Source organism: Archocentrus centrarchus, chromosome 6, assembly GCF_007364275.1.
Source record: "Archocentrus centrarchus isolate MPI-CPG fArcCen1 chromosome 6, fArcCen1, whole genome shotgun sequence".
Lineage (NCBI taxonomy): Eukaryota > Metazoa > Chordata > Actinopteri > Cichliformes > Cichlidae > Archocentrus > Archocentrus centrarchus.
The window spans coordinates 18,933,342-18,958,176 of record NC_044351.1 but is presented as its reverse complement, the minus strand read 5'-3'; the positions used below and the strand labels follow the sequence as shown (position 1 = coordinate 18,958,176).

Genomic DNA, 24,835 nt, shown 5'->3' with positions numbered 1-24,835 from the left:
CACCAGTGTGATTGGACAGGAGAAAGAATGCTGTCCAGAACTGCTTTAAAAAAGAAAAAGAGGTTGCTCTGTGAAATTGAAATTTATAACACTAATTCAATACATCTAGTAAAAGTACTGCATTAACTGAGTTAAAATCATTTTATACACAGTCTCCCACTTCCAGAGGCTCAAAATGAATTGGACAATGACTGGCAAGCAGTTTCATGGGCAGAGCTTTGTTTTCTCATTGTTTCGTGACAAATTAAGCTTTGGAGTTGATTCCAAGTGTTGAACTTCTCACTGGAATTGTTAGTGTGAGGTCCAAAGAGATGTCTGTCGATGTAAGTGAAGGAAGGCATAGTTAGGCTGAAGTAATCTTTATAATAAGGGGACAATTCCAAAATAAACGAAAGGGAACAAAAGCATCAAATAGAAAGTGTTTCAATGCATATTTCGGCCCTAAACTATAAACAACACTTGATCACAGCGCTAGAGTCTTTGGATTCCTGTGGTAACAATTTCTCTCCGTTTATTTTGATTATTTTTTGTATGACTTTGTAAGCTCTGTACAAATTGACTTGTGTTGTTTGAATTGACAAAAACAGAGTCACCACTGGAGTACACCAGACGATGGCGGCATCCGAACAGGAAAGCCGTCTCCTTAAACACTAACACAATTCATAAAAGAACAAAACATTTCTAATTATTACTAATAATGTTTTGGTTTATTTTGTTGTTGTATTTGTTGTTTTTTTTTTTCATAAAAGGCTGAGGGTCACTGGTGCACACATGCATTTTAAAGAAGAAGCGAGATTAGCTGCAAAAATATCTGCGTACGAACAAGTGTTTTGTTGTTGTTGTTTTTGTTTTGTTATTTAATAAAATTTTAAAATTTCACCTTAACTTTGTCTGCCGCTTTAGGTCAAATTCTTTTTAACTTAAAAATGCAGCAAGTTAACCCAGGGTTCTGGATGCGGAGCCTTTCTTACACTGGACTTCACAGAATTCACCTTCTCTCCAGCCTTATGCGTTAATTATTATATCAGCCGATGGCAGATATATCTTTTACAGTTTTGTTCATTGCAACTGCACTTTAAACTTCTCAGTCCGTGTGCAGACTGTTACTTTTGCGTGCCCGCGTGTCCTTTAATTAAAGACGAAGGGCTGCAGGTAAAGCGAATGAGGTCAAAGATTAGACTTAGGTCGGAGTGATAAATTAAACATCGTATCCTAAATTATACATTTTCTAGGAGGGCGGAGGACCCCTCCAAGAGGAGCTTCTGTATCTTTAATAGCACAGAGAGGGCTGGGAGAGGCTGCGCGTTCACGTTCATTTTCTCGCTCCGCAGCGGCGGGAACGCGCAAAGGCTCCCGATTCTTGGAGAAGAGGAAAAATCGCCGTCGGACTGCAACAGCGACTCACCGGGAAAAAAATGATCCCTCCACCGACCTTCATCAACGCTTCCCAGGTCAGCGCAAAGCATGTGAAAGGATCCGGAGCTGCTGAGGACTCGAGTTTTTTCAAACATTAAACTTGTTTCAAGTGGACTGTAAACTCCGAGAGTGATTTATAAGAAACAGGAATTGAAGTTAACATTGGACAGGTAAGATAACTCAGTAATAAGCTAATGAGGGAGTTACTGCATGAAATTACAGATAGACGGAGAAACATCCAGATCAAGGCTTTAAAAAAAGAAGGAGAAAATCACCCCGCCGATTAATTACAACTGTGACGAGTCACAAGGGCATCTGTGCATGAATGCAAAAGCTTTAATTATCCGCAAATTGATAGGGTAAATTATGATTTGAGACCTAACTCATTTTGGAAGTGAAACCTTCGAATAACTGCAAAAACAAGAAGGATAAGACCGTTCAACACCACGGACAGCGACAGTTTGCCCGGACCTGCCTGTGGAGACGCGCTAAAAGCAGGGCAGACCATATGAAATCAAATATGACACACAACTTACGTGCATATATGCGCTTGTTAAGCCCCTGTTGTTTATTAATAGACGTTGTATGCAGTGCACTGAGCTACAGGAAATAATTTCTTTAAAGGCATAAATTATTCAGGGAACACGTTTTAATCTTTATGGAATTTTTTAAAAAAAAGCATCCACAGTACATTTCTGTTGGTGTAATGGATATATGGACGTCTTATCATAATGATATCTCTGGCTAATGTCTGCTAATTGATGCTTGCAGGTGCAGAAAATGGCAAGACAGTTCTTACAGCTCCTTGCCTTGTGGACTGTTGTGATTGGCATTGTGCAGTGCTGTCCAGAGCAGTGCAGCTGCCAGGATAAATTTTCCCATCAGTTTGCTGACTGTGCTTACAAAGATCTGCTGAAGGTCCCTGTTGGTCTCCCCTCCAATGTTACCACCGTAAGCCTTTCTGCCAATAAGATCCAAATCCTGAAAAGTAAAAGCTTTGTTAATATCACTCAGGTCACCTCTCTCTGGCTTGCCCACAATGAACTAGTCACCATAGAGAAAGACACCTTGGCCCCGCTAGTTCAGCTTCGCAACTTGGACATCAGCAACAACAAAATTGTGAACTTTCCATGGGAAGATCTGCACAATCTCACAGCTCTGCAGCTTCTGAAAATGAACAACAATGAAATGGTGAACCTTCCAAAGGATGCCTTTTCCACACTCAAAGACCTGAGATCGCTGCGCATTAACAACAACAAGTTTGCCACCATCATCGAAGGAACTTTCAGTCCTCTCACCTCCATGTCCCACCTGCAGATTTTTAACAATCCCTTCACTTGCTCTTGCAGTCTGCAGTGGTTGAGGGACTGGATCACAACAACTAAAATTTCCGTCCCCGAGGAAAAGTCAATTTTATGCGAGGCCCCTGAACATCTGAAAGGGACGATGGTTGTAAAGATTCCTAAACTGGACTGTGAGCCTCCTGCTGTCACTATAACATATCAGCCAAACATAGAAAACACAGATCTCTATGAAGGTGTTATGGTCATCTTAAATTGTGAGACAAAAGGGAGTCCCAAGCCACAGGTCAGCTGGGAGGTGACTGCAGGAAATCAGAATTATCTGTTCCCGTTGCCTTCAACTGGAGAAATAAATGATTTGCCAATTAATGATAAAACAACCAACAATCGATTTCTTGTTTTTAGGAACGGCACTCTCATAATCCCCAGTGTGAGTAAAAAGGAAGATGGAAATTACAGCTGCTCTGCGGTCAATGAGTTAGGTAAAGCAGAGAGCGGTGTTAAAGTGACCCTGGCAGGCACCCAAAAGCAAGCCAGCAACACAGTCATCGATTCAGCAGAGGACAAGATCCGTCTAACTGGTAAAAAGCTTGCAGACCCCAAGGCCTCTAAATTCAATGTGGTCAGCTCGACAAAGGTTGATGAAAAGACAAAAGGTAGTCCTGAAACGTCAAAAGGCAAACATGATGACGCAGAGCAGACTGGTGTTGTTCCTAAGAATCCCACTTTTGCAGGCAAGTGTGGTGTTAGAGAAAGCAGTGAATACATCTCCAACCATGCCTTCAACATGAGCTTGGAGGACCTGAAGCAGTACACCTTTGATTTTGGTGTTATTGCATTAGAAGTATCAGAGACAGAGGCCAAAGTACAGCTGAATCCGCTGCAGCTTCCCAAAAGCAAATCTAATCTTCATCTAAGTCAATCTGAAAACCAGGAAACAGTGAATAAGGAACCTTTGGGTCTGTACCAGTCCTCATCTAGCAAGACCACTCTGGACATTCTCTACCTCTGTGTAAATACAGGGAATGGACACACCATGGTTCAGTGGTCCATTATAGAGGAGGGAATTAATTCCTACCGTTTCCATAATTTACAGCCTGGCACCAATTACACACTTTGTCTCACCTATGGGGGGCAGGACTGTCAAGTCCAAGTAGTCTTTGCAACTAGAAAGAAGATCCCCTCCCTGCTTATAATTGTGGTTGTAAGCATTTTCCTATTGGGTCTGGCGACTGTCCCCTTGCTGGGAGCCACCTGCTGCCATTTGCTATACAAGTATCAAGGAAAAACCTACAAGCTGATCATGAAGGCGCAGAATCCAGATCAGATGGAAAAACAAATGACAAAAGATTTTGATCACAGGCCATCTTTTGTGGAATCAGAGAAAACCAGCGAGTTAGGCGAGGGGGAGGTAGAGGCCGAGGGAGAGGAAAGAGAAGGAGAGGAAGAGGCTGAGGGAAGCGTGGTGACCGAGTCCATCCCCGGATCATCATCCAAGACCAACCAGGAGGAGTTTGAAGTTGGCTCGGAGTACAGTGACAGATTACCGCTGGGAGCAGAGGCCGTCAACATCTCCGAGGAAATCAACGGCAACTACAAGCAGCCAAGCCGCTGAGCTCCGCTGGCCGCTACGAGTATATTGTAAAATATTTTGATTTAAAGTAGCCTACATTCAAGCAGGTAACACACACATCATTACTACACGTGAAAAACGATGCCGTACGATTTTTTTTTTTTTTTAAGGTGGATCATTAACTTTTTTACCTCAGAAAGTACTCCTTCAATCACCGCAATTGTGAATGAATTCATGTGACATTTGTAGTTTCTGTAAGGTTAAAACGAGTAACTCACGTTTACAAATCAGGCACAGATTTATATCTTTTATCAGACCTCAAAACCGACGGGAAAGCAGCAACGTTTACCCTAACTGTAAAACAGACGCATGTGGGCGGGGGCGCAAATTGTGCAAAGGCGAGACATGGAGAGATAGGCTTAATTCAAGTTTAAAAAAAAAAAAAAAAAGTATACAAAATTTTATTGTCGTATTAGGGGGCGTAGAAACAAGCACAAAAAAATGCAAAATTTTTGAAGCCATTTTAAATAAACTGACATCAGGGACAGGCTTCTCTTTCTGAGTCTGTGCAACGCTGTTAAACTCTCATAACGGCTATTTAACATCTCAGGTGTCGGCAGTCTGGCTCCACTCGACTTGTCCACGAAACTAGAGAAAGATTAGGATTAATGTGTTTGACAAAATGATATTTGCGCTTGGCGCTGTTGCACCTGACAGCGCACACAGCAGCGCCCTGCCCGCTGTACTGTGCGTCCAAAATGGGAAATTGCGCTTTCAGAGGTGATGTGCTTGACGGGTTCCAGGTTATTTTCCAACGAAATGTTGTTTCACGTAATGTAAGGCTTTAAAATGTGCGACTTTAACCTCTTAATCGACGGGTGCTCGTTGTACTCTCGCTTTTTACAGTGAACGTGTCCATGGCATGTCACTCCTTGTGCGGTTTTCTATTAGTGTAGTCTATATAGGACTTTAGATGTGACTGTCTACTTGTGATGTAAAGCCACGTGAATTTTCTTTTTTTATGAATTTTTCAATGAAGTCCTAACAAATGGGCGCAGTGAGCGTCTGGCGGCTTCACTGTCTTGTAATTTGATATGTATAGTGATTTTTTTGTGATCTATGTTGTAAAACGAAAGCACACACACACACACACACACACACAAAAAAAAACGTGACCTTTTAAGATTTTTTGATATAATTTTATGTAAGTGGAATTAATAAAACATATGAAACTATACGCACACTGGATTCTTGGATTTTTGTTTATATATATTTTCTTCCGCTCATCCAATTCAGAATTCTTGTAATTGCGCACATACAAAAAGTCTACAATTATAAATAATTATTTCGATTCCGAAAAAAATCATCTTGTCAATTAACAACTTTTTTTGTACGATTTTCTTCTTCCTTAGTTGACAGGTGTTTATAATGATATATTTTCTTTTCTTCATCTTAAAAAAAAAGGAGGAGGGGGAGAAGCCATGGACACTGCTGCGGTTTAGAGCGCCGATCAACACAAAGCCTCCCTTTGTCTATGTTTTGTTTATGGTCCAGTTCAGTTCACTTCGTTCAGGTGAAAATGATCACAGTACACAGCTGGACCTAAATGAATATCTTAAATGAAATGTTAAATGACAATATAAGTTTTATTTTCACAGTTATCAGAAGAGAAAAAAATCGGATGTGTATAATTTCACTTAAAAGTCGGCAAACATAAATGCAGAGCCAAATGATGAAATACCAGGGAGCATTAGAAAAAGATTTTTTTTTTTTGACAGGAACTAAAACTCGACTCAAAAATCTACAATTTAAAACAGAATAAATATACAATTCAGTGTCTATTCCACAGGTTAATGTCAGTTACACCACATGTGTAGCCTAAAGTTGGAAAAAGGAGAATTTATTGCCCAGGGTATGGCAACAGTTCATTATTTATATTCATAAATAGTCATTCTGCTCCCTCTCTTTGTATATATATGAACTCATATAAACATCCCATTTTAAGGGATGATTCAGTGGATTGTCCATCCATGTGTTTAGTTTGGATAACCATCATTTTACATTACCAGCACTGTATGTTAAAAATAATACATGATTAAAGACTATTAGTGCAAATGAGTTCTATCCCAAAATAGGCACATAAACGTTTAGAAAATTATATTTAATAAGTGTGTTTACCTAGGTGATCAGTGCCACACAAGCTTTTCCATCCAACTGGAGACTGAGGTCCTCGCAGTTTGGAGAACACAAAAAGCACAGGAGGGACAATCAGTCTCCAGATATATAGGAAAGGTTTGGTGAATATCTTTACACTAGGCACTGAGATATAATGCACTTATTTCACCAAATGCAGAGAGAGACACAGAGAGTCTGCAGCCAATACATAATCAGGATCATATTCGTGATTAGTTGCTGGCAGCGGCTTCTGCCTCCTTGGTTGTGGCCTCCTTTTTGCTCTCCTCCCTGGAGCTGCGGTTCAGGCTTCCATTCAGAAAGCTATCTGTGGTCTGATGCTGGAAGTGCTTCCTGGTGCCCACAAGGGAGGGGTTGTTGACCAGGGTGTAGAGGAGCTGCCAGTGCCTGCGGGCCCTCTTGGCACTGGACACTTTGTTCTGCTTCTTATCCTGTTGGACGAGCTGGATCCCTGAGGATGTTCAGACATCATGACTGCACCAAAGGTATGTCATCTATACGTCCTATGTAATGACATCCAAAGATGACCCTTTTTCATTTTAAACTGAAAATGGAAAATGGTGTCTCGTGGGCCTCCCAGGAACAGTTATATACAACAGAAAGAGTAATAATAGAAAGCAATCATATTCTAATCCTCTAAGCATGGTGAAAGCATACTGGGCTTTCCATTAACACACTGAAAGCCAAAGCCCCTTGGGCTAGATGAATATGTAACAGGCAATTAGTGTAGCTCATCTGTGTAATCAGCTACTGGAGAAGTAATCACTGCAATACAATAGATTATTCCTGATAATATATTGTTTTCTAGATACAAACAAGCAACATCTCCACAGCACATTTATAATTGGACTCAGCTGTGTCTAAATTCCACAACAACCACTAAATCCTGGTGGATTTTCTTGTTAATTTGTCACTGTAATGCATATCCTCCTGTCACAGCACATTAGCTACCACCAGCCTCTTCCTCTGCATGTCAGTAGCATTGCTGCAGATACGCGATTGACCCTAAAGTCCCCGTTCACAATTTGGATTAAATTAAAAGGTAAAGGATGGCACCTATAATACAGGAGGCAGAGTCATAATGACCGCTGATTCATTTATGACAGATATGATCAGGACCAGCAGCTGGACTGTAAATTATTCTGCTGTGAGACTCAATTTGCTCTTAGCATATTAAATCAGAACGGCTAAGCCTTCATTTTGGCTGTACGTGCAATAGGGTGTGATGATCTGATTATGCGTTACGGTGACCTATTACATTCTAAACACTCTAGAGAAATTAAAGATGCCACAGAGCTTTTAATGCAGATATTATGCTAGTGTTGCTCTTCAAGGATATTCTGGGGGGACTTTTTAACTATTATGAAATGACCAAAACAATGAATTGATCCCATTAACAAGAACCACCTGTGTAGTAACAGTACCTCCTCTGTAACATTAGTGTCAAAAAATAAATTGAAATTCACAATTTACTTTTTGTGTACAACTGGAGAATAGCCTGTAGTGTGGATTGAGTTACAGACGCTACAGACCTTCTTCAGCATCCCGTGATTTCTGACCAGCTTTCCTCTCCTGGCCCACAGACAGCAACATCCCACAGAAGGCCTTCATCACAGGGTGAGACTGGCTCACCTCAATCTTCAGATAATGAGCATAGCAGCGGTAGGCTGCAGACAGACACAGGGAGGGGGGGGGGATCACTCTGACTGGGCAAAAGCAATAAACACACAGGACTGCACCCCATGTTGGCTTTGAGGCAATCACACATAATGACCATAAAATCACACTTTTTTTTTTTCCTTTCTTTTTTTAAACACCTGCTTTTTCTGACAGCAGATGCCTTAAATCTGCAGCCATTTCCATGCAATTAGAGCCCCTGCCCTGCACAGACTACAGATATCATACGAGCTGCAGTGAGCTGGCAGAAGGGTAAAATGGGTAGGATGCAAATTTCTGACCTCTAAGTGGGATCACAAGAAGTGCATTTTCTCATGGAAAATTGCTTCCACGATGCATTTACAAACATAAAAGCATACCGCTATTACCTATTAATATGTTAACATTGTGTTTCTGAGTCTAAAGAGGAAAAATAGAAAATGTTAAATATATATTAAGTATATTTGAACAATAGATAGATGCTTAAAAACACCAATAAAAGATGCAGAATGTTTTTTCTTTTTGTTTTATTAGCCAGCGAAGGTGCAATCCTTCTAACAATGATGTAAAAAATGTTATAGCATGTTCACTATGACAGACATGGACACTATATTAAACTGACCTGTACACAGGCCAGAACATCTTGCTCACCTGGGTCAAAAGCCTCCACATTGCGGTTAAGAAGACTGATATCCATCCGTCCCATGTGGACAATGTTGAATAGGGCTGTGATGATCATGCGCCAGATTGCCAATATCACCCCGATCAGAACATTAACTGGAAACATCAGGTATGTCAGCAGGAACAGATTACCCCTGTGAGCGAAGTTAGAATGCATCAAATCAAAATCAGGCAGTAAAATATGTGAATACAGAAAAATGTACAGTAGTAGGTACAGTAGTACCTATTGTGCAGGTCTCGTGTGCCTCCTGCTTTTTTGATGAAGCAAAACCTGGCGGTGATGTGTTGAATCAACACAACCAGGAGAAGCATGAGCCAGAAAGGCCTGAAAAGACAAAACACACAAACAAGCAGTAGTTATTAAAGAAACAGAAGGCACAAAAACACTTGTAGACGGCAGGAAATGGTACAACATACACAGGCAATGTTGTTGATTGAAAACCGCTCCACGTGTCAAATTTCAAACCAAGCGGAGCAACTACACAAATGCTCTCAGGTCTACATTTACTACAACTTGTGTTTGCATTTTTTTGTTTTCCCAAGGCCACAACATTAAAATAAGCCAGAACTGAAGGTTTACAGCAATGAATTATGCCACTCACCACATGCTCCACAGGAGCTGAAAGAGAATCAGATTCTGTCTGTAGAGGACAGGTATAATAACAAGGAAGACGGCAATCAGAAGACAGAGGAAGAACACCATGGTCTGGATGATCATGCCTGCAGGGGAGAGATCAGAGCTTTACAGTCTTACCACTTACACATTTTCTCGAATCCATCAAATCTACAGTCGTCACCCCATCTCTTTTATCATTGTAAAGGGAGGTTTCTTAGAAAGCTCAAACACGCTGATATGTCTCTGTCTGAGCTGGTCGATTGCTAGAAGCATTACTTTTAGGTAATATTTAAGGAGCATGAACAGAAATAATACAAATATCTAACAGAATATGGAAACTGGGTTTGTAAGAGTTACATAGCTAGTAGTGAGATCAGCTATGTAAAAAAAAAAAAAAGAAAAAAGAAAAACAGGATGGTGTTAAAATTGCTGAGGTTTGGTTTTGCAGTGAAAAGGATGGACATCACTAGGAAAGCATGCATCACAGGGACAGCTGAGGTTGGCTAGTTCTCGGAAAAAGTAAAAGAGGTTGGGGAGTTCATGCGGATATGTGTGTGGTGGTGAAATGCTAGGAGATTCAGGGGTAGGATGTTAAAAATAAGCTGCAGAGGAAAAGAGAAAGGCCAAAGAAGCAGTTTATGTATATGGTAAGAAAGGATATGCAGCAGGTTTGTGCAATGGAGGAAGAACAGACGATTGATGATCCACTGTGGTGACCCCTAATTTGAATAGTCAACAGAAGAATATGACAGAGCATGCTGAACTCTTGCCCTGATTATGGGTTTAAATGCAGAAAACATATTACTATTTAGTCCTTAAATCCCATATTATATAAAGTAGAAACATTGTCCATCATCTATCATCCATCCTCTATCTCAAGGGAGCAATATTCTGTATAGAGAACAAAAATTATCAAGGGAAGAAAAAGAAAAGAAAGGAAAAAATCTCTTTCAGTGTAACTATACCAATGCAGATGTGAGCTGCTGTAAAGCTGGTGTAACCCATCCAGCAGACCAGTGCAGGCCGGGAAGCTCTGATATTTCTCTGGCAGTTGTAAACATTATAGATATCACCTCTGTACAGCCCTTTCAGATTTGACCTATGGAAGGAAAAACACAATTAAGAAAATGTGACACAATACAATACATAAACTTGTTCAGCACTAAATGTACAAATTACATAGTAAATTGAAGAAGTAATTTAGCAAAGGATAAAGCAAAAATGCAATTCAATACTTGACTTGAAAGCCCATTTCTTTTAATGCAATGCCATTTATGGTAATGGCTCAGTATTTCATTTCTCATCTTAATAGTCATTTTCAATTGTAGCAGCAGTTAATGCAGAGTAAATGCTTCACTGTCTGGATGATTAGTACTCTATTATGTTATAATAACCATGACATTATAATGAAGCAACCAGACTGCAACGCAAATTCATTAAAAAAAGAACAAAAAAGAGAAAAGGAGCTATCACAGGTTCATTTTTTTTGTTGTTGTTTTTTTTGTCAGACCTACCGATGCAGAACCATAGACCGCATGAGCATAGCCAGGTTGACCAAACCAGAAAGGGTCATTGCTGAAATATAACACACTGCAGAAACATTGGCACATGACATTCAGGTTGTTTAATATGGAACTATGCCAATTCTGTACACTAAAGCAGTACAAAATAAAAGCAATACGAAGGGCCAAAAAACCCACACAATGTGATGTGAGTGTGCATCTCTCATATTTCTAAACGGCTGCTCCTGCTGTCTTGTGCCACTCACCCTCTACGCACCACATGTAATAAACCACTATCTGGACTACTTCGCGTTTGTCTGGAGACAGCATGATCCTGAAACCAGCTAAAATGTTTGCAACATCTTCAGTGACTCCCAAACGGGCAGTCTGGAGAGACGGCACCACTGCTGAGATCAGCAGAAGACCCACCTAAGAGGGGAAAAAAAGGACATTTATTCATAGCCAGAAAAGCTAGTCTAGCACGTTAATTCAGTAACTTTTACAGATGCGGAGATAAAATTGCATAAAATACAATATAATGATATTTGGAGTCTGGTCCAAGGTTAGGATAAGAAGTGGTGCTGGGATCGGTTAATAAAGATTTAAGAGACTCTCTCCTCTCTTTCTAGATCTAAGAGAATCACTGCACATAAAAGAGGTAGGCATATTATATAAAGCATGCAATTATCACTGCTTTCTTATGAATTTTGTTAACATTTATGAAATATAGTGGGATTATTGCATTTAATAGTAGCAATGCTAGTTACCTGATACAGGGTTATGAAAGACACAACACCAGATATAGCCAGCTTCAGTGGAAAACGGAAAGCTGCATGAAAATAATAAAACAATAGAAACATTAATTGAAGATAACAGGATTACATATTCTATTTAGATGTCTAAGGATATTTGTACTGTACATAGATGTGTATTCATGCAGGTGGTGCACATAGCCACCTTCTGTATAAATGAAGAAGAGTTTGACGACTGTTGCATATCAGCGATATTTTATATATATATATATATATATATATATATATATATATATATATATATATATAGTATGCAAATGGCAAATGAACAGTAGAGCCATAATTCTGATTCTGGTTCTGAAAATAACACTTGAGATGTCCATTATTTGACATTAAACAATGCCCAGATAAATATATTTACCGTCCTCTGGTGTATAAATGTATGACTTCACAGCATCAGTTATTCTTTGAGGGACTTTGGGCTTGTCTGTGCTCGGCGTGCTGAAGTGAAAGTTGAACAGTTAAAAATTTAAACACAGCATTTTCAACCACGAGGAATTCCTGGGATCAGGCAGCATATATAAATGAATGAACCATTTTTGTTATCAATTCTGAACACATTCTGTTTCAAATCTGCTTCTACTTACAAATAAGTTAAACTCAAATTTTTCTTCAAATGAAAAAGAAAATGTGATTTCACAATGATGACAATGGGCTTTTTTGAGTATCTTTATAAAAAAAAATATATATATAAATAGATGCTGTTCACAGGTGCCTCAGCCAGTAACTCTAATAAAAATGTCTCAGAACTCTGTCATCCTCACATGAGAGGGAATTGGTTAGGATGTTCAGGAACATCCTCAGGAACCAATAAGGCTCAAGCCTGCCATGAACTGGAAACTGCTGGAACACCACCGTCACTGTCCACACTGAAGTGATTTTTACATCACCATGGACTGAGAGGAAAGAAAAAAGAACCTGCTACAAAATTTGCAGCTGCCCACATGGACAAAAAAAATGCCTTTTTATGGTCAGACAAGACAAAGACTGACTTATTTGACCACAATGACAAGAGGTGCGTTTGGAGGAGTAAAGGTGAGGCTTTCAAACCTAAGAACACTGCACCAACTGTAAAGCATGATGGTGGTAGCATCATGCCCTGGGGCTGTTTTGCTGCCAGTGGTACTGATGCATTGCACAATGTGGATGGAACAATGAAGGAGGAGGACTAGCTCCAGATTCTTTAACTTCACCTCAAATCAACAGCTAGAAGGTTGAAACCTTGCTTTAAATAAATTCTAACTTGTGCACCCAATTCTTGTTTTTTAAAGTCATTAAAGTCATTCCACCCTGGAAAGATGACATTCATGCCCATGATGAGTGTACATAAACATCTGACCACAACTGTACACAGCAAACAGACTGGCAAATCAATCCATGATTTATAAGATCTACCTGACACCCAATTATTGAAACACAGAGATAGCTATGTAACAGCACAGCAAATCAATGTTTCTGATAAGAGCCAACAACTCTTACCTGATTTTGGTGGACTTTTTCTTATTGAGTATTTTCTTGACATAATCTCTATAGTAGCTGCTGCTAAGATCCTAAAAGAAGAGCAACCATGTAAGTAACCAAATGATAATAACATCTAATACATAGAAGCTAAAACAAAGGCAGAGACAGTGTAGAAAAGCTGGAAAAATTTAATTTGGGGAGACATAAATTATTCAGTCAGACTTTAATCTGGATGTTTGTCATTAAGTTCCATCTAAATGTAAACGTCATTTGCTTATTAGTAACATATGAAAGAAACTCCCTGCCATAAGATTTAAGGTGGCAGGTACGCTCCTGCGCACGACATCAGGGTTGAGACTCATACTCCAGGTGATCCTCTCATCCAGCTTTGTCACACCCATGCAAAGATTAGCATCATATAAACACAGCATTGTGTCTCCTCATTGCAAAAACAAGGTAACCTTTTCATAATCTGATCAAGAACACAACGCAAACCAGTTACGTCAAATCTACTTAAAATGATTAGGTCACAGATGTGCTGTCGGACTCCACATTTTCCCTCAGCCTAGACTGTATGAGCATCATAAGCCTTTAGATTAGAAGGCGGCTTACACAGGTTCCTCTTGTGCACAGATTCCAAGGAAATGTGAGTCTCAGTAAGATTTAAAAATAAAACGTCAGTCTCACATAAATGTAGACTATTAATATATACAATTGTTTTGAGTATGTTATATAAAAAGCCCAGGCAATTGGTGCCATAAGAGCTGTTCAACCAAACTGAATCAGAGAAGTCAGAAAAACTGCTCTCAGATCAGTACTCACCTCCGTAGCATTGTTCTTTTCAGTGCCCTTTAAGCCCTTGAACAGAAGAAGGGGATACTGAAAGCTAAGGAATGCCAAGCAAGCAATCTGGGGCAGGCTGGAGAACAGAGAGTAGTGTTTGTGTATCTGCAAAGGGAAAAAAAAAAACAAAAAAACTTTAAAACACCTAGCGACTTGATTTGGGAGTTTAGGGATTAGACGCTAGGAATACGATTTGCAAAAATAGCTTTGTGTGTTTGTTATGGTTATGTTGGCCAAATCTCACTGCCACACAAAGATCTGAAACCTCCATTGATCACACATTTTACATTAAATGCAAAATGTGTGATCAATGGAGGTTTCAGATCCATTAATCACACATTTATTATATTAAATGCAAAATGTGTGATCAATGGATCTGAAACCTCCATTGATCACACATTTTGCATTTAATGTAATAAATGAGATTTATTTTGGAAAAGTAGTTGGTTATTAAGTAAATGCTGCTATTTATTTAAGTGAATTTTCATTTTACAGAATTATAAATTTTTACTAAATATACAAAAATGCCTTGTATTGACTTTATGTGATTTAGCTGAAATTCTTCAGGCCTCACTAATATATATTTTTTTAAAGACAAACATTGCACACAGTGTACTCTGGATGTCACATTTTACTGAGACACACTAAAGTGATTAAGCGTAACAAAGCTGCTTGATTAAGACCAGCTGACAGTGGAACTAATTGTTTTGAGTCACAGGCATTCATAGCACTGAAAACCTTAACAACTTGGATGTGGCACAAAATCTGGGATTGGGTAAGGTTTAAAAGCCCTAACCATGTGTCCATGGATCTATCTTGAATTCCCAATATTCATCTATTGAAATCCCATCTTTTGTACATACTACAGACCAGCTTTGTTTGGTAGTCAGTGTGTTTCCAGACCAGAACAAACCAGCTTTGTTTTTGAAATAATCCTTTATATTGAGACAGGTGACAGACAACAAAGAAAGTGACTCAATCCTGGAGCAGATTTATTTTAAGAAAAATAAATCACTTATAAATGAACTAGAGCTAATTATGGCAATGAAATTGATCTGTGCTTACCAGTGGTGTTTTCGGGCAGTCAATTATCTGCCAGACCAGAACACCAAAGTGTGTCCAAGACAAGAGGCTACCAAGTACATAGCCAACTTTATTATGTAAAGTGCCACATGCCAGGAGAGGGTAGTATAGAGCGGGGTAATAGAAGACTCCCAGAATCACCCAGTTCTCTGCAAATACAACAGAAGTGTGTGAAGACCAAGAGTATGAAGCAGAAAAATGAACTTATCTGTGTTTTACTAAACCATGTGACACATGATTATAACTTTGAAGTAGTTGCAACTCTTACTACACCATGCCATGGACCAAAACTCTTGGTGAAATTATATTTGATTTAGGCTGCATTTCTCACTCTGCTGAACCCTCTGCTGTTTGGGGATTGTGTAACGTAGCAGGGAACTGGCTGCTTACAGTCATTTGTTATGTAATTTCAGGCACAAAGCTTCCTGCAGAGCTTACATCAAACTCTTGAGTTTAAAATAACACAGGAAAAAAATAATCCAGTTATATAATGCAGATATTTAACACTATTACTGTGTATGGAGATACATGTCTGCTTCTACTCTCTTCATTTTAACCACTAAGATAACTCACAAAGTTATAGTACAAACAAATATTAAAATTGTGTGCTGGAATGACCAAGATGACCTCACGTTTGTTTGCGGTGTCTGTTGTGAAGGGGAGGGGGTTTAGCGATATGAGCAGGCCCCACAGTTTGCACAAGAGCACTCCAAACACAGCCACTGCCAGGCCCTTGTGCTGCGTATGGTCCAGGAAGTTCACCGGACTGTGAATAAAGCAGCAGGTATTTAGAGCTCACTTGCCACCTTCCTCACATTTGGATAAAACAGTTTTGGATCAAGAGAGAAATTATCAAGCTTAAAAAGGAGATTTTTTCAGTTTCAGCCAGAAAATTAGCCAGATATTTTTACAACTAAAAAAATTACAGCTGACGCTATCAGACATATATCAGACACTGGGAATTTTCTTCTTTGCTGCAATTCATGTAGCATGAAAATAAGGCTTTAATCTTTAGACCACCAAGTTTCTTCTGTTGACCCAGAAATGGATCACTTGAATGTTCTCATCTGGGGTTTAATTGAACATTTTATGGTATAATTCATTATTACTGTGCCGCTGCTTATGGGAAAGTGTGACAATCTTCCTAAAGAATTAGCTACCCCAAACCATCATAAATAAAGCGATGTGTCCTTTGGATTTGGGGTCTGACCCAAGCCCCAATGAACATCTGCAACATTTGGAATTCACCTCAAATGCCAAATGTTTGCAATGACAAATTTCCCCCATCTCTTTTGATGCTTCTGTATACTAAGCTTCATACAACTGTTTGATGAATGGAAGCCAACAACTGACAGATAGATTGAAAATTTGGGTGAGGGTGATAGTAGAGCAAAGTGGTGCAATTTAAAGGAGGACATGTCTGTAAGAGCTGGCTGTCCAATTTCACATTTAACCACATGGTTGATGAAACTGTAAGATATAATGCAGTGAAACTCACCTGAGTAAACCTGGGAGTCCTTTCTGCCTGTCGCCGACCTTCATGCGCCTTGCTAACACTGCCAGAATCAGCATGACAACAAACTAAAAGAAGAACATGTCTCGGTTAGCCTCACTGCAGGCTGCTGTGCAGCTTATGCTTCACTCTGCTTCAGATTTTTTTTTTAAAAATGATGGGGTGTCTATGCCACAATAGGCCAAACACCAGTGTCTGACTAATGCTCCCCAAGAATGTTGCCTGAGTGAAGCTCAATGACCTGTCATGACCTGAGACACATTTAGAAAACAGAGCTGGAGAGAAAGCCAGACTATAAGTCTGGACCAACTACCAAGACCATCCTTAAACAGACAACAAATGTGAAAGTTAATTAAGTAACATTATCATGTAAATGCACACATACGGCATCCTTGTCCTTAGATAGTTCAGTTACTATACGAAAATGTTATAATATATTGTTTAACTTTTGTAATATATGTAAACAACTTCTAAATTCGATATGTCTGAATTTGGTAAGGACATAATGGCAAACCGTGGGCTACAAATGTCTTTCTTTTTAATATTCATGTAAGTGCAGCAACTAATAAGCAGCAAAACATTAAGAAAAACTATTTTCAAATATGGATAACTTTTGTGATCACATAACAGAATTAATTGTTCATTGGATCACGGCCAAAAAGTTCACCAAACCTCATTAAAACCAACATTTTCAGATATTTTTCTAACTTCTTTGGTGATCGTAATTAGACAAGGCTGCTTTTGAGAGGCCACTTAACTTTATAAAGGAAATGGAAAACATTAAATCTCAATGTGGCATATCATTACAGACACTTTATGCCTGACAATAGGTGGCAGGACAGTGTCATGTGGTGTCATAACAAGACAGTGGACTTACAGATATAACAGTGATGCAAATATGATAGAGCCTGTCATCAGCAGTAGGGTCACATGGAGGGATTACTCTAAAAAAAAAAAAGGGAGCAAAACATTCACATGAGTAAAATAATCTGAAAACCGAAGGCTTTTGAGTCAGTACTCTGACCCTTCAGAATATCTCATTAACCTTTTCACACGTTATTTGTCAGAACCACTTGTGGCTGGAAACGCTGCAGCTGAACTCCTGCAGCAGAGATTTGCATTTTAAACGGATTGTATCAGCATGACAGGGAAACAACAAATGCCTATGTTCATGTTCCTGTGCTCTAGAAGAGCAGGAATGCCTAGTCATGGGGTTGTAATTACAATTCAGAGAAGGCCTCATGCATCAACCACTTTGTGTGACTGTGCCATCTGTGAGCATAAAGATGGCAGCTTCAAGAATGGATGTTTCAATATCTGTCTAAACAATGTGTGAATTTAGAACTTGGTACTCAGGGAAAAGATCGTCGTTATTTTAGGGCAATGTCAAAATTTACAATTCCAGAGCGAGAGCTGGCTGGGGAGGAGGTGCATCTGAATATTTTAGAGTTCTTATACAAGCTAGCTAAAACTGCCAGTGAGCTATATTAGAGGCCCAAGAGAAGCCACAACTCAACACAATATTACATTTTTTCAACAGAAAGATGGTTTATTAGCTAAAACACTGCAGCTTCTTCCATCATACTTCAGCCGCCTTGTTCATCTGAAGCCATAATTTGTTTTTACTAACCACTCTGAAAACATGATGGGTTTTCACCACATGGAAAAACAATATAGATAAAAGGAGCTAACAGGAAAGAGCTTCACTGTGGGCTAGGTCATAGTGCTTTAAGTGGTATCATATACAATACAACTTAGTCACATTTTGGGTGTGAAATATAAGTACAGACAAATGTTTAAAGAGTCTAGTCTTGGTTTAAAATAATTAAAGTTTTTGCTTATACAGTTTTTCTAATAAGTTCTAACAGGCAAAACATGAGTTTCCAGGACAACCTACAACCTCAAAAGATGAAGAGGATATAGCCTTGACATGATAAATAATACGAACTGAAAGAAGCCCATACACTGACACTGGCACCAGCACTGTAGAAGTGTGCCAAGTGTCACCTAATATCTCAATGAGAGGAGAATCTCACAGAGACATTGTTCACTCTCAAAAAAGTTTCAAGAACCACTGATACACATCAAACAATAGGCAGACTGATCTTAGGCAAACATTTAAATACATACAAACTAAAATAACATTAACAACAAGATGATGAACTTAAAAGAACTCAACTCTTCACACTGTACTTACTCTGGTTCAATTTTGGATGGCAGTGGATCCAAGTCTGGGTACTCATAGTCCTGTACAACATCCTTATCCATTGTGCTCTCTCTTTATCAAGTATGCCCGACGTCTTAAAAAAGATCTGGAGTACTTTTAACCACAATCTAAAGTGGCATACAGCTGTGAGCACCTTGTCTCCAAGGAAGAAGAATCTTCCAAATCCCACGCTGGACTCTGTTGCTGCTGCAGAAGTGTCCTTGCTTCCCTGTGTTTGGTCTACTTGCACTAGCACTCTGCTACCCTCCCTCACAGCCTGTATTCAGGTGCCTTGGTCCCACTGTGGAGAGCTGAGAGTAATGTGACAGGTCCTGGCTGCAGCGCTGCCTCCACCTTCTAAAGGCCCTGTTTCAGCTCAGGGTTACCACCACACCAAACGCCTGGGGAAGAGAGCGAGAGGGGGAAGGGTGTGAAAGGAGGGAAAAATGTGGAGATCTGGGTAGCCAATCTGTAAGGCCACCTGCAGCTTACAGGGATTACATCTACTTTTGGAGTTGTGTTATTGGACCTGTGGCCAGTGGCTGGAGTGGTCAGGTGTGCAGTTATAAAAGTGCTGGGACTGTGTGGGTAGCTGGGAGCAATGAGACTTTCCTATCAGAGCGATCGGAGTTCCACATTGATAACAGGGAAATTCAGGTGTTGTTCCTTTCAGTCATGGTTCAGGTGCCTTTGCAAAAGGTTACCCAAACTAAATCCAGGAAACCCACCACTGCAACATGGAACTAAATAAAGCAGAATGGAGGTCACTCAGGTGTATCCTCACATCACCTCACATAACTCTGCACCTTCAGCTTGATAAGGATCAAGGAGGGGTTCATTTACCTCAGTACTTTGTCTTCTGCAGATAATTTATGATAACGATATCCAAGTACATATTTATGTGACAATAATGTTCTTAACCAGATACATGTGTCTTTAGCCTCCACACTGATATCAAGTTATATTAATATGTTTCAAAGTAATGTCCAAACAGTACTGCATGTCATACTGATAAGGATTACAAGGAGATACTGAGAAAAGAGGAAATCTGTTTACAACAGAGAGCGTGATATGTGGATGAGTTAGATTTAACAATAGTTACTGTCTCTCTGCCCGGAAGAAAGAAATTTCATCTGAGTTTCTTTTTTTTTTTTTTTTAGCCCCATACCAGCGGTGTCTTTGTTAGTTTAATAACATGCAGCAATAAAAAAGAGCTTCTTGCATTGACCTGCAATGGAAAGTAAAGTTCAGAATATCAAAAATATTTGTCTTACACATATCTTTAAATTCAGCTACGACTGCACATAGTTTAAATTATATTAGCACTGATATATTTACAAATTGATTGCAAGAAAGATCCTTTCAGTGAAAAATGTATTGCATTACTGATTGAGAAGGTGATTTTGTTTTGACTGGCTTTCATTACTCCTTTTGTCCCCCTCTTTCCAAAATAACTGAATGACTGTTTTGTTGGACAAAAGAAAACCATCACTAATGCTTTTGATAATTTATTATCCATTTATTGTAAGTTATTTGTCAAGCAAGGATGCCAAACATCTTTTCATGTGTGAGGAGTTCCTGCTTTTCTTTGTGTTGTTTCATTGTAAACTGAAACTCTTCAATTGGGTCGAGTAATAAAAGGAATATGAAGAAGATATTGTAGTGGTCAATTTTGCACATTCAATTTAAAAGTAAGTGGCTCAGGCGCCCGGGTGGCTTAGTGGTAAAGCTGGCGACCACATACATATGCCGCGGTGTGGGCGGCACAGGCTCGAGTCCCGGCCTGTTGCCCAGCTTGCCCGTGTGTCCTCCCCTGTGTCTTTCCCCCATTTCCCGTCTCTCTACTGTGGATAAAAGTCATTGTGGCCAAAAATGGAAAAAAAAAAAGTAAGTGGCTGATCATTTGGTCAAAAAATAAGAACGCATGAATCAAGACTGAAGATAGTTTAGATTGGTAGAAAGCCTAAAAATAATCATTTGACTGGTTTATATCTATGTGTTTGTCTGCTTCATATGATCTGGTTAATCCTGTGATAACTCCTGAGTCAAGCCAATCCTTCATTAACATTAAAACAGCTGCAGAGCATGACTGATTTCTTCTCTTTTTGTATTTTGCTTGTTTTCCTTTTAATACAATCTATACTGTATATAATATGTTCAAAATGTCCAAATTTGGCTATGCTATGACAGGTAACCACACAACGACACAATGGAACCTTATACCTGTCATCCTGCAGCCCCGCTTCTGGTTTGTCCAAGTGGTATTGCCATACTTCAGTAGAAGCATTCACTGTTCTAGGTGCACTGCACTGTCTCTCCATTTCATTACTTTTAATAGGAAATGTATAACATCAATAGAAGCATATAATTGGAAGAAGATGGATGGATGGATGGATGGATATTCTTCTCATTAGCTTTATCTATCTAAAGTTAGGATCATCCATGCTCCAATCTGCTGTGGAAGGAACTCTTGTAACACTTTTTTAACTGTAATACAGGACCTAGATCTTGACTACATGGCTACAGCCTTCAGTACAACACCAGCATGGGAATGCTTGATGGAGGTCAAGGGTCAGCATTATAACTCCAAGTTTTTTTAAAAAGACAACACAATTACAATTTTATGTTTATGTGCACCGCACATACACAAAAGATCCTACTGTATATATTCTGCGCTGCATGTCTGCAGAAATCTCTTCCAGCATTCAGCTACATCTGGCTGAGTCAGTTCTGCAACATTGCCTGCATGTCTCATTATGCCAAGATTAAAGGCACACAACCTTAAAACTCAACAGAATTCTCCCCCCTAACACTCTCAAGAAAACATGGTCTCTCAAGCATAGTAAGCCACCAAATCAAATGTGCTCCCAAAGAAAAACTAGCCCAGCAAATAAAGGGGTCACTGAACAAAGAATGCTTTGAACAGTTACATCACAGAGAGCCAGTTTGATTGAGCCAGACAGTTCTTGTATCAGGTTTAGGAAGTCAGCTCTAAAGTCTTTTGAAAGTAAGCATGTTAAGCATGAGCCTTTTAAAAACAAACACAATTGAAATACCGATTAACTAATCCTTTTTTAATAATGTAAACACCAACATAATCAAGAGAGACAAGGGAGGCATTCACAAAGTAATTAAAGCTAGGAGAGATTTAAAAGAAAAAAAAAGATGTTACCACAATCACTCACCAGACAAAAATATACACACGCATATATATATATATATATATATATATATATATATATATATATATATATATATATATTTATTTATTTAAGGAAAAAATAGTGACTCCGCCTTTAAGTTATTGATTTATCCTTAAATTAACTGCTAAATACTGCCATGTGGTTAATATGATTTTCACAACTCTTTATAATCAAACACTCCAGATGCCTTTTATTATTTATTTATTTATTTTTCATATTTCACCGTTTAAAACAAAATCTAGTTGCGAAGCAGTCCAGTTTCCCGCAGCTGTGCGGTATTGTCGTGTTTTGTGTGAAGGACAGCTGCAGGGGATGAGGTTAGATTCGGTTTCCAGCAAACATCACTGATAAATTTCATGCCTTTGAAGTGGAGTTTGATCTTCTGAACAAAGACTCTTTCAGCTTTGAGCAACAGCAGGTAACTTAGCCACCTGTGCCATTGTTCCGCATATGCACGGGACTAATCTAACTTTAATTTTGTTTAAATTTGCCTTGCATTTTGTGCATTTGCAATACACGTGCGCCTGGATGCATTGAGGTCCAGGTACGTGAGTGTATTTTGCAGTAGCAACTTTATATCTTTTAATTGCTAGCTACTCAACGAGCACATGTGGGAGTGCTGCAGTGCCAGTTAGGCGTGGAAGATCATTGATTGTCAAAATCGACCGATTACCGATTTTGTCAGGAGCAGGAATTCGGACATAATTAAATACGGGGTGGTTTTGCACATTAGGCGCTTAGCTTCAACAAAGCATCACTCCGGACTAGCTCACAAAATTCACAAAAACTCAGGAGTCTAATTAGTTCCTTACCTTGTGCTGACCTCGTTTGGAGAAATGACCGAGACTTCATGAACACCTTGGAGCAGTTCACTAATTACATAAACATAACTCTCAAGTGCAACCTCTTTTTTCTGAACACCTCATGCAGTGTAAAGTGGGGACTTTGTACTGTCTCTATCTTGTTGTGATGAAAGTATCATAAAAGTGCTGCTGCATGCAAAGAAAAAAAAACCTGTTGTGAAACATAAAGAGATGATTAATGTGGTCAAGTTAAAGTTATATTTTGCAATATCTTCCCATTAATAAGTTGCCAGCAATCAGTGTTCAAACTTCTTTGGTTGTGTCTATTGGTTGGAATCAATAATTCAAGTTTTATATTATTAGTTTGTTAGCCTACTTACTGACATTATTTTGATATTTCAGGTCAAAGAGGGAATTGTTCCTGTCATGGATGCATCATCCTGGTCTGAAACACATGAACATTTTACAGCAGTTTAGTCACAGTGCAGGGGAGCTCCACTCCACTGGAGCAGATGACTGTGAATTTCATCAATTTTTTTTTTTTTTTGTACAAGCTGTGCAAAATGGGGAGAGACATTCTTCAGATTCAAGGCAAGTCAGCTTACATTGTACAGTTTTTATTTGTATAGATTCTTTTTTTTTTCCCTCATAATTGAGGCTCTGCTTGTGTGTGGCTCAGTTAAAATCATCAAAGATGGCGATGGACTCCTTGGGAAAATGATCAACTTAGTTTGCTCCCTGAACACAAGGTGATCTACTAAGAACAGCTGGCTTATAGTGTGTCTATTAAGTTAGATCCTTTTGTGGAGAAGAGTGAATTGAATATACTAACTTTATAGTTTTGACAACACCCACAACATACCTCGCTTTCTATTTTTCAAACTATTATTCTTGTCTTGTCTAGCCTTGTGTCACTGGAGTAGAAACAGAAAGTGCAACTTTTTTTTTTTTTTTTTTTTTAAACTCCCTTAAAAGTGCAGACTTGTTCCACACACATGACAAAGATGACCTTCCTCTGCCCTTCCCATACAAGTGAGTACATCCTCATTATACTGTAGCAAAAGCTCTAGAGGAAGCAAAGTAATCACATCATGAGACAATAGGATCATAATAATTAACTTGCTGACTCCAGTTTTCTTGTGAAAAACATGTCACTACAGTCAGCTGTTCTCATTCATAAACTTGAAACTTCCTCATTACATTGCTGTGCAAAAGTCTTGAGCCAATTTTCACTTTAAATTTTGGTTCTAAGGAGTCAGACTTTTTTTGTAATTAAAGGTTTAAAGCAACTGTTCTCCAGGCTTTCTGAAGGTCTTTCAAAGTTTTTCTTTGGGCATTGGCTGCTTTTTCACTCATTTTCACTCCAGTTCTTGTATCTGACCACAGAGGGATGTGTGTTTCTTCTTGTTAAGCCACTTAACACTGAACACCTATGAATCATCCAAGCATAAAAAAATATCTAACACAAGGGAAATGAGCAGAAAAGGCTGAAGTATGCCAAATTGCACAAGAACTGGACTGAATTATTCAGTGATGAATCCAAATTTGAAATTTTTTTTGTTCAAATCATCAACCTGTACAGAGGTGGTCAGAAGACAGGTACACAGTATCTACAGCCATTTGTAGAACACAGTGGAGCCCCTAACATGGTTTAAGGCTGCATTCTGCCAGTGGTGTTAGGGGAGTGTTATGGGGTGGCTGTAGCTCAGTAGGTAGAGCAGGTCACCTACTGATCGGAAGGTCAGCGGTTCGAATCCTGGCTACTCCAGGCTACATGCCAATGTATCCTTGGGCAAGATACTTAACCCCAAGTTGCTCTCCGACCGTTCTGTCGGAGTATGTATGCGTGTGAATGTTAGTTAATTAAAAAGCACTTAGCTTTGTAAAAACGGAAGTGCTTGTATGAATGGGAGTGCATGGGTGAATGCAAAACAGGTTGTATAAGCGCTTTGAGTGCTCATACTGAGTAGAAA

General features: G+C 39.1%; 2 protein-coding genes across 2 annotated transcripts; one reads left to right on the top strand and one right to left on the bottom strand.

Annotated features, from left to right (window-relative positions):
* Positions 1–1,310: 1,310 nt before the first annotated feature.
* On the top strand, positions 1,311–5,527 carry islr2 (immunoglobulin superfamily containing leucine-rich repeat 2). The gene is made up of 2 exons (XM_030731228.1): positions 1,311–1,586; positions 2,188–5,527. Exon 2 carries the CDS (start codon positions 2,197–2,199, stop codon positions 4,330–4,332), a length of 2,136 nt encoding a protein of 711 aa, XP_030587088.1. The 5' UTR covers positions 1,311–1,586; positions 2,188–2,196; the 3' UTR covers positions 4,333–5,527.
* A 48-nt stretch (positions 5,528–5,575) lies between these two features.
* On the bottom strand, positions 5,576–22,920 carry stra6 (signaling receptor and transporter of retinol STRA6). Its single transcript, XM_030731227.1, has 18 exons — positions 22,872–22,920; positions 18,848–19,257; positions 17,528–17,594; positions 16,636–16,718; positions 15,770–15,903; positions 15,120–15,286; positions 14,034–14,159; positions 13,230–13,300; positions 12,112–12,191; positions 11,706–11,767; positions 11,205–11,367; positions 10,951–11,026; positions 10,402–10,535; positions 9,423–9,540; positions 9,044–9,145; positions 8,791–8,954; positions 8,016–8,150; positions 5,576–6,934 (listed from the first exon to the last, which is right to left on the bottom strand). The coding sequence occupies exons 2-18, from the start codon at positions 18,916–18,918 to the stop codon at positions 6,696–6,698; spliced, it is 1,992 nt and encodes a 663-aa protein (XP_030587087.1). The 5' UTR covers positions 18,919–19,257; positions 22,872–22,920; the 3' UTR covers positions 5,576–6,695.
* Between the last annotated feature and the right edge of the window lie 1,915 nt (positions 22,921–24,835).